Below are 16,360 nucleotides of genomic sequence, written 5' to 3' on the forward strand. Positions count from 1 at the left end.
TGCTGAACTGAACAATTTATTGCTTTGTCCTGTATAAAATAATTAAATAATAAGATATTAACCTACCCAACTTTAAGAGCTCACAACTTCACACACATTAAATGGCCGTAGCTGTAGCCGTGTAGGTCCATGTTTTAGAAACCTTATTATTGCCCTTTGTAATATTTAAACCCGGTTTGGCTTACTTTGGAAGGAGTACAAATACAAACAAGTGCAGTGCACATACATACAAAATAATACAAAATAAAAGATTTTGCACTTTACACATTTGTCTTTGTACTCCTTCCAAACTGAGCCACTTGTAGTTCAAGAATCGGATCAGAACGAACAGTGTTTCCAGGTCCAACCCTTCATTGCTTGAAATGGAATAACACAAGCCAACCTCATAGTGAGCATGTGACTTCTGCATGCCTTGCTTTGGCCTCCATTCCTTTTCCCTCTTTGAGAAATGGAATAACACTAACAGGTCCAACACCACCAACTACCAGCTGTCGATACGGTCGCCTTTGTAAATGGAAAGCAAACTGGCCCAGAATTGGGTATGAACCATATAATACACCAGTCTTCATCAATCATCATTGCGAGTCTGAACTTTAAGTTGGAAAACAATCGCCACAGGTCCAAAGTCTCCTACGTAATCAGCAATCATCTCTCCATAAAAGCACAGCGACTAGCAGGTTCAACCCCTCATAAGTGTTGTACCAGGCATCCTGCCATCACCCCAAAGCGCTAATCCAAGTCCTCCACATTGGTTTGAAGATGTCCCACCTCCCCAATTCTTCTGTTATCGAATTTCCTCAGGTCTTTACCATGTTTTTCCTCGCAGAGAACTTGCCCGCATCATGATTGAATACCACACTTTTCATTTCATTGCAGGGAACCATTTCCAGAGAGAGGGCGAGAGAGTATACACGAAAAGACCACATACGGTTAAGTCCAAGTGTCGAACCCATATGACGCCCAGAAAGTTTAGATCCCCCAATTAAAGCGTCCAGGCTACCCACTTCATGTACGATGAGGTTCACTTATCAACTGATGCAATATCTCCATCATTTTAGTACACCCAAGATTTCCATTTATGACCAAGCGGCACCGACAAGAATGCCAGTCTGCTAGAACCAATCGAAAGATACTCCTACAGATACAAGTCTAAGATAACACTGCCCAGAAGTGGGCTAGATTACCAAAATTCTGTTGATCTGCAACAAAGAGAACTGACATAAATAGGAGCTCCACATCAATTAACTGGTGCAAATCAATGACCATGAGCATGGGAAAGTAGAGAGTTCTTGCACTCAGAAACAAAAATGGTATCGAACACCCAATCACCCATAGCTTGGTCCACAGAGTCCATTGTTTGCATCACAATAATTAAGAGAAAATGAACAATGATAAACAAATATAACGCATACCCAATAAGAAGCCCAAACCCAATCTTCAATGAAGAAAATCCCAATAGATAAAATCCGAACATATGACAGAACCATTTCCCAAGAATGGATGACTCCCAATGTAGCACTCTTCTGTCAACTCCATGACTAGCTAAACTCGAGAACCTCTGTAAAAGGGTCTGATTTGAATAGGATCCATTGCATCTATGTTCGACTTGAATTCGATAAAGTCCTGTCGAATTGCTGGTTGGACATTCAGATCTAATCCAATTCCAGTTTCACGTATTAAAGTTTTTTTAAGAAAATAAGGAAAGACAAATTAAAGAAGTTTCCATACAACAGTAAACTCCAAAAACAAAACCATCATATATTTATGTCCTTTTTTAGCTTTCACAACTACCAAGTATGGAATAAGGACAAAAACCAAAAGAAAAAAAAAACGAAAAGAAAAGCAACAACAACAACAACAACAATAATAAGCGAAATTGTCTAAAACTCACCATGAGTTTTTAGCATTTCTCTTAAACTCACCATGAGTTTTTAGCATTTCTCTTAAACTCACCACAACTTTTCAAAATGTCTAAAACTCACCATATCAATAAGTTTTTATTTTCCAAAACTCACCTTCTGTTAGTGCACCGTTAATGTTTCTTAACAGAAATGTCCACATCAGCATAAATAACAATTTTTATGACCAAATCACCCTTGAATGGCGAGTTAGAGGAAAAGGGTCTTTTTCGTTTTTCAATTTTCTTTTTCTTTTTTTACATTTTTAGTGTTTTGTTATAATTTCTAATGTTTTTTATAATTTCTGTTTTTTTTACATTTTTCTATTTTCTACCATTCATAATATTTCCTGTATTTTTTGCTATTTATTAGCAATTTCTGTGTTTTTCTATAATTTGAAAATAATTTTTTATTTTGTGTGCAGTTTTTATAGTTTTTTTATATTTTTTGTAATTTCTCTGTTTTTATATTTGAAAATATTTTTTGAACTTTTTTTCTTTCTTTCATGTCTAAATATTAAAATAAATGTATATATTTTATATTTTTCTATGAAGGTTAAAATGGTAATATATTAACAGCCGTTAGTGTCTTTAACATCAAGTTAGTGACATGGTGAGTTTTAGACATTTTGAAAAGTTGTGGTGAGTTTAAGAGAAATGCTAAAAACTCATGGTGAGTTTTTGACAATTTCCCTAATAATAATAATTTTATGCCTGTCGAATGTTGGATACCTCAAATTGCAGCAATAAGCCCTACTTAATTGAGCTTCAAAGTCTGCAGATTTGGATTAGGCTGGTTTGGGGTTTCTAGTAGATATCTGCAACCCACCTATGTAGAAAAGATTCCTTTGTTCTTTCTATGAATCAGAAACAGAAACAAAAGGAATGAGCTAAATACCCAAAGATCCCTCAAATAATGAACAAACCAAAAAAAAAGTAAAAACATAAATCTTTACATGATTGGCAATTAAAACATTATTGCCTAATCTTAGGGCTTCGCAGAGCTGAATTGTTTACGGTTTTAGGAGCTCAAAGATGTACATGTAATATCTTGAGGCTTTGCAAGATGGGATTGATTATAATCTTGAAAGTTGATAGGCATAGTTCTTGCTAATCTCTCCTGGCATCTCAGTCTCTTTAATCTAGTAAGGAGTCCATTAAAACTTCAGAAGTTGAACGAAATTTAGGTGTTTGAGACTTGCTATTTAGCTCTGGCAAGTTAGAGTCTTCATTCTCAAAGTGTTCTGCACTCCACATCTTCTATCTAAAGGTAGATGGTAAGGGTTTTGGGTCGTTGTAAAGAGATTATACATCAGGTTCTTCTTGACCATTTTAGAGTTGTACATTACAATAATACCATATAGCTCCATTCATGTTAACTGTAAAACCTATTATATGATGAAATGTAAATGTGTCTATATCCATAAAAACACTTGAACACTGATCTTAATAAATTGAGTTATGCCCATCTTCAATCCCATTATTAGATGGATCTTGCTTAATTAATTTGATTTCAATCCTATTACATAAATGAAACATCTGAGTCCGAAATAATAGAATTGGATCTTGGACTCAACCACTGACTGCCCTACTCCTTCCACTTCCAATCTTTGGAAGTCCAATAAGTGCACACGTCTCAACCCTTGCAATAAGGTTGAAATATTTGCTCTGATTACAGTCCCAAACCTAGCAGAACTTGATTAGACATAAAGTTTATCTCTGTGAATATATAGAGTCTACACACTCCAATTCATAAATCCCTTGGGTTTCTGAAAGAGCAGCAATCAAAATTCAACTTGGAGTTGATGTTTGATGCTCTCAAAAAGGATTTTTTATTTGGATGAAATTAGGGTATGAGGTTCAGGAGAGATTACAATACAGATCAAAGCTAGAAAGAATCTTTGAACAGAAATCCCATTCTGAGGCAGGGGTGATCAATGTGGTAGTAGAGGAATTAAAGAATTGGTTTTCTGTTCACATATTTAAGGATGATATGTCTTATTCTTCTTTTTTGAGGGTGGACTTTTTTGATGGTCCCTAGTAGGCTTTACATGTACAGCATCCATTGTACAGAGGACCACACTTTGATATTAATACAATACATTATACTTTATCTTTCTAAAAAAAAGAAAGATAGGCAGTCCCTCTTCTAAAAATTTACAACGAAAATGAAATAAAAAAGAAGACAAATTTTTCTCCAGTTCTATTTGGCAAGAAAATATTGGGTGGTCATACACCAAGAATGATGTTGGAGATTTCAATCAAATGCACTCACTAAACCATTCAAATCTAGTAAGTTGTTCAACTGGAAAAATGTGGAATTGATGACAAGACAACACTATAACTTTCACAGCTTCATTTGGAGTTGCAGTTTGTCTGTTCTGAAAAAATTTGTTTCTGATTTGGAATGAAGATTTGAGGTTTGGTAGACAATACATATCAAATTCAAAGACCTCCCCACCTCTTCTGAAAACTTAGGATCAAAAGGAGAGAGAAAACAAAAAAAAATGGTTGACCAGATGATTGATTTTTTCTAATTCCACTTGGCAAAGGATTATTGGGTAGTCACAAACCTAGAGGTCCTCTAATTGTTTCCTTTAGGGTAGTGCCATATAGTTTATTCCCTAATTATTAGCTATAGGTAACTTTTCTTTTATTTTTATCATAACTTGTATAAAGAAACAAAATAAAATCAACCTTCCAACTCTCAATTCTAACACCCTTCCTCTCTTTCTCTACCCCCTAATAATTGGCTACCTGTAACTTTTTTTATCAGTAGCATCCATTACCTATTTATATTTACCAAAATGATGTAGCTTCCAACGCATGCTCTCCCCCATAAGATTATTTCAAAAGGAAATTAGGAAAAAAGATAACACAAAACAAACTTTTGACTCCGAATTCCTACTACCCTTGTTGCCTCTCATTAGTATGCACCTTGAGTGGGCATAATACAAGTTTTTATTTTTGAGTATCAAACTGACCTGTACCTGTAAGTTTTGGTTGGGTTGCTTAGACCCCGGGTAATTCAAGGCTCCAAGTCAGGGCAACCCAACACAAGCCCAGACTAACCCCTCACATATATTGCATAAGTATAAATGATATGATATATAGAATCAAATGGTCGCTTCAGTAGGGGTAGAAATTATTACATTGCAGTTGTAGCATCTTAAAAGTACCCAATATGTAGGCCTTGCTTGATTTTTCCTAAAATGTTAATCTGCATTATTAATTGCATGTCATCTACATGGAATGTATTTCCATTTTTTCCCTCATTGCTTGCTTATTATGAGGTTATAGGCTTATTTATCTATGAGAGTGGGGTTTATTGTACAAATCTAGTAAGAAAACCTTTAGAGCCTGACAAGCCCAACAAGCCAGCCCAATGACAGTCCAAACCAGGGTCCAACTGGAATTTTGCCAAAATTTAGTTTGGGATGGGCTTAGATTGGCCAGCACATGCATTGCCTCAGGTATGAGCTCGGTAATGGTGGGGTTATTAACAATGAGTTAGCCTTAAACCTGGCCCAGTTGACCCAATTTGCACCATATCTCTTTAGAACTACAAAAATTCCCTGCCAAGCTAAAAGATGAGAAAGAAATACCATTACAGAGATCAAACAATCCATCTTTCCCAAATATACGGAACCAAAAGCTCTTTTTAATTGTTTTTTATTGTTCTTTTAAGAAGAAAAGAAAGAAAATGAACCTATTTCAAGCCCTATCCAATCTGTCCTTCATTTGACCAAGTATCTAAGCATTAATTTTCTAGGGTGTCCTCCAAAAGTGATATGTTCCCCAGAAACACGATCTAGAACTACACTTGGCTGTGGTGAGAAGTGGACAAGGGTTCCCACATCCTTTTGAACAAATGTAGGAAAAAAGTTAGTCCAAGAGATAAGAATTCATTTAGATACTTGAAATGTTGGAACTTTGACAAGCATATTGTTTCTCAAAAAATTAATAATAACATGCTTACAAAAAACTAAATGGAAGGGAAAGAACTAAGAAATTGATAGTTATAAAGTATAATTATTATACTTGTTTTAGGCAAATATCTAAGAATTAAATTGTAAATGTTAGTGGAATTGAGGATAATAATAATAGTTTTAATTAAACTTGTTAAAGTGAGGAAATCGTTATGTAATTGGTGGTTTTACACCTCAAGTGGGTTTGTAGGTTTAGAAGAAAACAATAAGACAATTTTTGGAAAAAAAAAATTGTAGAGGGACTAAATCAAAAAATTCCAAAATGGGGAGAAGATTTTTAGAGGGAAGTGTCCAAATAGTCATATGGGGAAAAGAAGTGCAAGGTAATAAAGGGTGAATATAGGATTTGGGTTTGGAGAAAAGAATAAGACAAGAGACAATTTTAGATTTTGCAACAGCATATGATCTAGCAATAGTAGACACATATTTTAAAGAGAAGAGTAAACAGGTAATAACATTTAGAAGTTGTAGAAGTGAATCAAAGTCAAGATAAATAGATTTTTCTCCTTACTAATAAAACAAAACAAACAATGTATAAAGACTATAAAGTTATTATGAGGAAGAGCTTAACCATACAACATAGATCAATTATTGTAGGTGTTCACATTAAAAGATAGAAGAAAAGGAGATAAGAAAATTTATCTAAAAGGAGGGTAAAATTATAATTTAAAGACAAACTATAATAAAAGAAAATTGGAATTTGGACGAAGTGACAAATGTGATGGGCCAATGTCCAAGAGCCAATGAAACCTTCATGCAACCAACCAATAATGATCTTGGAAGTCTCTTTCCATGTTAACTCACTCCATCCCCAAAGAATACATCAGCTTTGGCCCCTGAAGAAAGGCAAGATATTTTCAGAATCCCCTGCTCCAACTAGACCAAAATAATCCAAAATGATCTTACCTCCATGACCTATAATACACTCCTCCAAGGGGACCATGTCTGCATAATATGCTTGCATGTGCATTGGTGATAAGTCCACGATTTTTTAGAATGCGATAAGTGCACGATGACTAGCCAATCCCTTACCACCAAATAAACAGATATGCCTCTAAACTGATTCGTCATTTATATCCAATGAAGCGGTATACAACTCCAGTGATGATAATTAACAACAATACCATTAAATGACCTTAGAATTACTCACGTCCTCTGGCCAATACTTGTTTAGCAACTCCAATATCTTATATCCAGCATCTTGCATATATTATCCTTAGCCAAGTAATTCCGCCAGTGTGAGCTTACACTGCCGGTTCCAAACCCGGATAAAGGAGACCATGAGATCCTGATGTTGATGTATTATACGCCAAGTAAATAAGAATCTCACCAAAAAAGAAAAAAAAAAAAAAAAAAAAAACTTTGGGGAATTTGAGAGGGGAAATTATATCAATATAATGTCTGATTTTGTTATAAAGATAAAATGCATGGTGTAAAGCTAAGCCATCAGAAATTCAGAACGTAGAATGAAGTAAGAGCGTGAATAAAACCCAAACACAACAGAAACTGTTGTATCGTCTGAGGAGGCCATAATTACAGATAATATCCAGAAGCCGTGAGATGCACTCATCCACAAAAACAATGGGGGAAGGGTAGGGCGCAGATAGAACAAGTGACTCGGACTGCCTAAAAGAAATAACAAAACTGTATTTTCTGAACCAAGTAATACAGGCATCCTGTCAAACAAATGAACGAACAAGAAAACACACCGATTTTTCTCCGGTGGAACCCTTGCATGCCCCCAAGTAAACTGCGAACTAGAACTGTTTCAAGAAAATAGGAACGAAAAAATATACATTAGCATGGAGAACAAACAAAAGCCAATGAGAAAAAACACTGCACGATCCAAAAAACCCATACCCTGTTTGCAGAAGACGCCGTACATATGAAGTAACAAAATGTGTTTTCACTTGCATTCATCTGCTTGTGCATGAGATAACCATGAATGGCGAAGAACAGGGGCTGGACAGTAAGACATGGTAAAGAGAAGCAGAGAAGATATGTAGATATTGGAGCGTGTTTTGTTGGCAGATGATCCGGACCCGAGCCAGAATGGGGAGGAGAGAGAGAGAGGGGGGTGGGAGATTTACCGACTTCTGTCGTGAATCGCCGCCGGTACTGTGGCTTTCAGGTCTCAAGGACGGCTCATACCGGAACCTTTGGATTCACAAAGCAAGGTGTCTCCGCATGCTGGAGCCACGTCGAGCAATCGTGCATCAGTCACGCTTGTTCTCAATTTCATGTCCGGATCACCTGCCAATATAATACGTTTCAACCCTTTATCAGCATGATTTTACACCGTACATTCATAAAAAGCGGGTCCGGTCCCATTCTCAAATTAAGATGTGCAGTGTGAGATATGTTGGTATAGGCTTGAAATGTGTTTTATTGGCAGAAGATTTTATTCTACGGCCCTGTGTGGAATGGAGAGCAAACGGATACATCGATTTGGCACTTCGGCAATTGAGGGATACATCGGCTTGTAACTACGGTTATTTGAGAGACCTACAATCAAAGATAAGCCAGTTAAAGTTTTAAGCTTCTAATTGCGAGTCGAGCTAAAGTCTCTAATTTGAATAAAACTTAAACCTTAGTTTATGAGCGAATCCCTGCAATGCAAGGTCCCCTCGATTAGTATATATTAAATAGATCTATTTATAAGAAACCCTAAGACAAAATAAGAAAAACGTCAAAATCATTTCCCTCACCTCTATCTTTCTCAATTCTCTTGTATAGACCATCGGCTCCAACACCCAAGTATTCAAGTTTAGGCTTCACCTTGCAAGTACACTCTCTCCTCTCTTTCCCTTTTTTTTCTTTATGCTTTTTTTTTCACTCAATCATTCTCACTCTCCCTTTCATAGTTTCACTCAACATCAATGCTCTCTTAGTCTCAAATCTATTAAACTCCAATAAATTAAAATCTAACTTGTACAGAGACCAAAAGTAGCAGCAACAATTACCGGTGGAGGCAACAGCGGCAGCAACGATTGGTGGAGTCCAACCAGTGGAATCATAGGCAATAGCGCTGTGTGAATCATTTCCATTACTTGATAGATATCGGAAGTTTGCTACTAGCTAGCCCTGGGTATTATTAGTTTTTCTTCTTCTCGCAGGTAACCATCGGGTCAGGCCCGAAATACCCGAGAACCGGTCAGTTCGGTTTTGGGTCCAAAATTATAGACCCTATAAGATTTAATTCAATTCTGGGTCCTTTCTTGTTGGTTCGGAACCGGTTCCACCAGGTTCCAACCCAGAACTGACCCTTTGACAGCCCTACTACATTCTAACCGTTAAAACGAGAGGATGCATATTACGGGCTAAATTGGGCCTTTTCTGGGCCGAAAATGATCACCCTCAGAAATGTTCCCATTAGGCCCAATCATCTGGTTTCCTGACTAAACTTCTTAAATTAAAATTATAGGGGCTGTAGCTCAAATGGTATCTATTGTGTACATATATTTGTGGAATTTGCATTTTATGGTATTTTAAAACACCTTTTTCGTTTTATTTCTCACATTTTAGATTTTACTCCATGAGATGAACCTCTGTTTTATAAACACAGATGGCAGTAAATAAAGTTTATTTGTCTAACTTCACATGTAAAATGCAACTTCATACAAGTATGGTAGGTGCCCAAGATGCTCTCACATGTACGAGTCTTTACACATTTTGACGAAACACCTAATTGTTTTATTTTCTTTGATAATAGTAACACACACTGATTCTCTCTCTCTCTATAAATTTTCTCTTTTTTTTTATTCCATGTTATTTTTTAAACAACTAATGAGATCCACATTCCCAATAACCTAAATAATATCTTCTCCTAAAATTTATCATAAATTATCTCCCCCACTTTCTCCAGAATTATCTCTAATTCCTATTTATCTTCTAAATTATCTCTAATTCCTATTTATCTCCACAATTATCTCTAATTTAGTAGAGAGTTTCTCTCCTAAACTATCTCTAATTTAAAGTTTGGATAAAAAATTTAAGAATTATTTAAGTAATCTAACAAAATTATATAATAACTTTAAATTATTTATTAAAAACACAAAAAAAAAATTATATTTTTACAAAGTATATCACGAAATTATGTACTAACAATTTAAATTATGTTTTTTCGGATTATCAATTTAAATGTTTTTCAAATATTTAATAATATGTAATAGCTTCAAATAACAAAAAAAATTAAATATTTTATATACTATTTAAATATTTATCATAAATATATTTTAAATAGTTAAATAACAAATTTATGTAATAAATTAAAAAAAAAATATTCAAAGTAAAAAATAATTATAACATAATATTGAAATTAATAATAATTTAATATATTACAAAATTAATAACGAAATTATGTAATAATAGTATAAATTATGATTTTATGGATAATTAAATTCAATAAATAATTAATATTTTAAAATTTAAATATTTTACATATTATTTAAGTATTTAAATAACTAAATATTTTAAATAGAAAAGTATTTAACATAACTATATTTTAAATAGTTAAAATAAAGAAATTATGTAATAAATTTAAAAAAAAAAAACTGAAAAAGTAGAGAAATAATTATAACATAATATTGAAATTAATAATAATTTAATATTTTTACATAATATTGTAAATAACTAATTACACTTATATCAAATAATAATACGAGAAAATAAGTTTAAAAAATTTGATATTTATTAATAATAATTTTAAACTCTTAATCTGTATTTATTATATAATTATATATACTAAAATTAATATTTATGGTATTTCAGTAATTATTTATTGTTTTTTGTGATAAATCTATTTTCAATGATTATGTATAAATTTATTTTGTTTTGTTATTTAACATAAAACTTTCAATAATTATTGGAGATTAAACTACTATTATTGAAATTTTTAAATTTAATATATTGTACTTATTGTATTTATTGTATTTTTGTTATAACTTATTGATTAATATTTATTAGAGATTAAATTATTATTTGAGATTATACTATTTATTGACTAAGTTAATATATTTTTAGTACTTATTGTATTTTTTTCATTGTCATTATATTTTTCAATAATTGTGTATTTTTGCTATAAATTTTCAATAATTATTGGAGATTAAACTATTGTTATTTATCGGAGATGAGACTATTAATTTAGTTGAAATTATGAGTATTCATTAGTTGGTTTGGTTCGATCATAGGCTATTTGGCCAACCAAATTGACTTGGTCAAGTTGGGGAGTTGGTTAGTTGGTTAGTTGAAACCGACTGACCTTTTGTGAAAACCGACCCACTCAAGTTGTATCGGTTTGGGTTGATTTTTTGGTTTGGTTAGTCGGTTCAAAAGGTTTAAACTTAAAAATTTAATTTAATTTTAAAAATTAAAGTGCAATTATTAAAAAATAAATTTAAAAATTAGATTTATGATATAAAACATTTTAGACTATGAAATATGGAAAATTTCCCACTTGTCCATATTAAAAATTATATTTAAAATATAAAATATTAATATATATCCATGGTTAGGTCATTCAACTTTAGTCGGTTCACAAATGGCCAAAGTGAAACTGATCTAACTTTGTCAAATTATAAAATTTTTGAACCAAAGCCGACCTAAAATACTATAAAACCGATCAACTCAGGTCGAGCTGATTGAGTTGGTTGGTTTCATCAGTTTGATGAACAAACCTAACTAAAATTAATTATTGTTTTTTTTGTATTATAAAAATTTATTAAAAGTAGTATATAAAATATGAATAATTATTAATTATTTAAAATGTTTAAAATATAAAACAACTATATACTCTTATGAGTTCATATCTACGCCCCACAACGTCTCATAGCATATCCCCGTCATTTATTGGGAACATTTCCCGATGATGACATCATCGGTTCTGGTACTATCATCGGGAGATGTTCCCAATACACGATGGAGATGTGTTGTGGGGTGCAGATGTGAACTCTATTCTTAATTGTTTCTTTTAGGGTCATTTACTATAACACACCTTATAGTTTTACATATTTACTTAAACCTACTTTATAGTTTTCATTTTACTAAAACATTCCAAATATAGCCAATAGAGTGGTTGCCCGTGTCTTATTAAGGAGTGTTTGTTTTGCCATTAGGCCCATGATTTTTTATCCAAAAACATCATTAACACTTTTTTTGTACATAAAACAAAATTGACCAAATATAGCCAATTGAGTGGTTGCCTGTCTTATTAAGGGCAAAAATGGTATTTTAATTTTTATTTTCTTTTAACTAAAATTATTTAAATGAGCATTAGTGTCAACACTTTCATTTTCCATTGCAAATTATAAGTAGTGTTTTAGTAAAATGCTAACTATATGGGTAGATTTTAGTAAATCCATGAAAATATAAGGGTATTTTAGTAAATGACCCATTCTATTATTTATCTTTCACTTAATAAATCCCGTGCATTGCACAGGTGGTCCCCGCTAGTTTGGTATAAAAAGTGTGAAAATTATTGACTGTCATTAGACCTCTTCACAGGTTGGGCTTTGGACTCAGGTTACATTATTTTGGGCTTGGGCTTTTAGCTGTATCTGTTCAAATTTTGACAAAAGTTAAATTCAACAACATGTTTATTTTACATTAGTAGGGAATGTTGCTAATACATCCATGTTAAACTTGGGGTTATAAAGGACCAACTGACATCATGGGTCCGTTGGTAGTTGATACTTGGTAGGTTTTCTAGCTCATTTTTGCAGAGACTTAAGATTAAGGGTGTCAATGGACCGGCCCCGTCCAGTCCAAAATAAATTTGGATGAATTGGATGGACCAATGAGACATATTGGATTGGACCAATTTGGTCCAAAATATTTATTAGATTGGATTGGATTTGGTCATAAATTTATATTGGATTGGGTTGGATTAAGCCAATATTTGGTCCACTGGTATAAGATAAGAATATAAGTATCAATGGACCAAATTTGAGTTGAAACCAATCTAAATTAAAATGAATTTGAACAGATTAGACAGTTCGGACATTAAATTGGACTGGTCCAAAATATTCATTGAATTGGATTGGACCAAATCCAGTCCAATTGACACCCCTACTTGTTGAAATCAAACTCCACTACCACAAGGGTTTTGGTTGTGGAATGGATTACCCGCCCCCCCCCTGTCCCTTACAAAATACATCCAAGAAGAGTGCACCTTCTCGAAACTAAATGGCAGGTGCTATGCACATTTGCAGTTAAAAAAATAAATATACGAGTTAACATTATATAATCAAAGTTACATATATTTAACTTTTATTCCTTTGCATCAAAACGAAAACAAGTATCTGCTTTATGTTGTATATAGATAAACCTTTGGATAGAAGGGTGTAGAAAGAGAGGGGGGAGTGGGTACAGCACCAAAATCAAACATGCTTTAGTTGTATTGTGAGCCCATTTACAACCCACCAAGTAGGGGTTAGTGTATAAGTGTATGGGTTGGTGGGTCAAAAATTGCCCCACCCTTACTTGTAGGGGTGCAAGGTGGGCTTGCTTGTGCTGGGGATTTGTTAAATATATTAGGCCCAGTTGGCCGTCAAGGGCCCAAGCTTGATATTGTATAATTCAAAAACATTGTTTGATTTTGTTTTTAAAACAAAAACCAACCTCCTCATCAGTAAAATGTATAGTAACACAAAGTAGCATTTTCTACTTCATGTTCTGATAGCCGCTCTGTTTGTAATGTTTTATTTTTCAATATCTTCAACCAGTCACTATTTATTTTTTGTATGTTATTTTGACCCATGTCATGTGTATCGGTGTATGGTCCTCTTGAATTTATGTAATCTCATTTTATAGTCTAGAACTACTGGACTGATTAATTATTTGACAAGAAATTTCATTATTCTTGCCATGAGATAAAAATCCATACCCTAGCTAAAAAAATAGCCACTCAATGTTTTAAAAACCAGATCGTTATAGGGACCGGTTCCTAGGTTGAATAGTTGGATCGCCCGGTTCAAATGGATAGCGCCATTCTGACAAAAATAAATAAATTTATACTACTTTAAAAAGCACGAATAGCCTCAATAATATTTCTGAAATTTTCTGAAAACAACATTTACCCCTCCATATTTAAATTTATTGATAAAAAATGAGGGCAAATAGGGTAATTTGTAATTGATATTAAATGAGTAAAGAGGTAATTTTAAGATATTTAATGCATTCAATCTCCTCTTATTAAATCCAATCTATACTACTTTAAAAAAGCACGAATAACCACAATAATATTTATGAAATTTTACGAGGATAACATTTACCCCTCTATATTTCAATGTATTGATAAAAAATGAGGGCAATAGAGTAATTTGCAATTGATATTAAATGAGTTGAAAAGATGTAACTTTAAGATATTTAATGCATTCAATCCCTTCTCATTAAATCCAACACTTAAGGTATTAACTTGCATTCACCTCCATTTAATCATATATTTAAGGCATTCTTATTTCTTCTCATCATTAAATCCTATTAATTAAATTAATGCATAATAAACTAATAATTCCAATAACATAAAAACTTGCACTTTTAAAGTCTACATCAGAAAAATTGTGTTTTCGTCTAAGTGGTGGTAAGAAATTAAATCACTTTGGGTCAAATGGGTCAATCCATGTTGTCACAATTAAACAATAAAATTCAATAATAGATAAAATGCAAAAGAAAATTAAATTAAATAAATTGGAAACATTTTTAAAATCATATATACAACATATTAAATAATAATAAGTATGATAAATAATAAATGTTTTTATTAATGATGGAAAATGGAATGTAAAATTTAAAACCAATTAGAAATAAGACTATTTTCCTATTCTCCCTCATTAAATCTCATATCTAAGGTACTCGTTAAATTCCTATATTTAAGATATATTTTTCTTATCATTAAATTAAACTAATTAAATATACAATATTAATTTTAATAGTATAAAAATAAATATTTTGAAAAGTAATTTAAAAATAAAACCATTTTCTTCCCTCCCAATGGTGAGTAAGCAATTAAAGTATTCAATCATTTAGGTCAAATGGGTTAATAAATAATGTTGTAATTAAATAATAAAATAATAAATATATAATACAAAAAATAATAATTAGGCATATCTCTAATATTGTATATTCATCATATTAAATAAAAATTATTTTTATTTATTCAATAAATGGAATGCAAAGTTTAATAATAATAATTGTTTTTGTAATTTAAAATTTCCATGTGCAAATGCACATACTTAATTACTAGTAAAATAAAATGGCCAAAAATCATTGTTTGAATCGACGGATCGATAGTTCGACAGCCCAGATCAGTAAGCCGCTGATCAAAACAACGGTTTTTTTGGCAAAAAAAGCAAAGGTTTTAGGATGAAATGAAACTTATTACCTGACCGATTCCCAAGTCAACTGGTCTGACCATACGGTTTTCAAAACCATGTATTCACTCTTTTGCAAGTAGTGCGTGTTATAGTATGGCTTAAATTATTGTATTGATCATATTGGCCAATATTCGATCTATGGATATCATTAGGGGTCTTTAGAGTATGGTTAATTGATGGATATTCACTCTTTTTCCATTGCTCTAAACCAAAAACTGAATTTTTCAGTTTACCGAGGTTAACGATGTGTTATTGGGACCAAGGTTAACTATTAAATCAGAGAGGTTAACTGTTCAGTTGGTCAGAGTCTGGATTGGATGGTGGCTCTGTCAACTGTCATTACAAGCAGCAACCAGCAGGCAAGCATTTCAACGGTGGGGGAGATTCTAGTCTACCTCTGGGTTATATGGAAGACCAGTGATGGCCTAACATTCAAAAAAGGTTAAAGTCTAAACCAAACCCTCATCGTGCTTTGTACAATGTTGATATTCTAAGGCTGTGTTTGGTTTGAAGGTCCCTTCCCTACCTTTTCCTTGAAACCAAACACAGACAATTAAAATGTGGGAACTGGGGATCGGGTAGGGGTAAGTTTTCGGTTTAATCGGTTAAAAACCAAACTGAACAAACTGAAAATTTTAAAACCGAAATAAAATAATGAAAATTGAACCAAAACTGAATTATAAGAAAAGAAATAACCGAAATCTAAATTTTTTATTTGATTTTCGGATAAAACTGAATTTAATTAATATACATAAAATATTATATATTATAACCTATAATATATATTATGAAACTGAATTTCATTATAATACATTATATACAATATATATTAATATATAAATATATAGTATAATATATATTATATATTACATGTTATATACTGAAATTCATTTTTTTTATTAATCAAATTTATAATTCTGAAAATCAAAATTCCTAAAAATCGAATTAACTAAGCCAAATTAACCAAAAACTGAAAAAGCTGAAACCAAAATATTCGATTTATTTTTTATTTTTTTTATTTTATCCAAATAATGCTCACCCCTAAGATCAGGCGATCAGCTGATAGCTTCATGGTACATGTACCCAGCTCACTGGTGTGCTTA

The 16,360-nt window shown here is 32.4% G+C and overlaps 1 protein-coding gene across 7 annotated transcripts; it reads right to left on the bottom strand.

The window, feature by feature from the left end:
• LOC104591648 (uncharacterized) lies at positions 1-8,979 on the bottom strand. Of its 7 annotated transcripts, XR_016085251.1 has the most exons (6): positions 8,595-8,933; positions 7,747-8,391; positions 7,596-7,649; positions 2,630-2,754; positions 1,413-1,652; positions 1-1,199 (listed from the first exon to the last, which is right to left on the bottom strand). XR_016085251.1 is itself a non-coding variant. In XM_088902723.1 (5 exons), the coding sequence occupies exons 2-5, from the start codon at positions 7,800-7,802 to the stop codon at positions 1,181-1,183; spliced, it is 369 nt and encodes a 122-aa protein (XP_088758849.1). In that variant the 5' UTR covers positions 7,803-8,139; positions 8,850-8,979; the 3' UTR covers positions 133-1,180. The 7 variants fall into 7 exon arrangements, 4 of the variants coding, with proteins under 4 accessions (XP_088758849.1, XP_088758848.1, XP_088758846.1 ...); XR_016085253.1 differs by lacking the exon at positions 2,630-2,754 and having other exon boundaries at positions 1,413-1,623; XM_088902723.1 differs by lacking the exon at positions 2,630-2,754 and having other exon boundaries at positions 133-1,199; positions 7,747-8,139; positions 8,850-8,979.
• Between the last annotated feature and the right edge of the window lie 7,381 nt (positions 8,980-16,360).

Source organism: Nelumbo nucifera, chromosome 4 (genome assembly GCF_055504915.1).
Source record: "Nelumbo nucifera cultivar China Antique chromosome 4, China Antique-T2T, whole genome shotgun sequence".
Classification (NCBI taxonomy): Eukaryota; Viridiplantae; Streptophyta; class Magnoliopsida; order Proteales; family Nelumbonaceae; genus Nelumbo; species Nelumbo nucifera.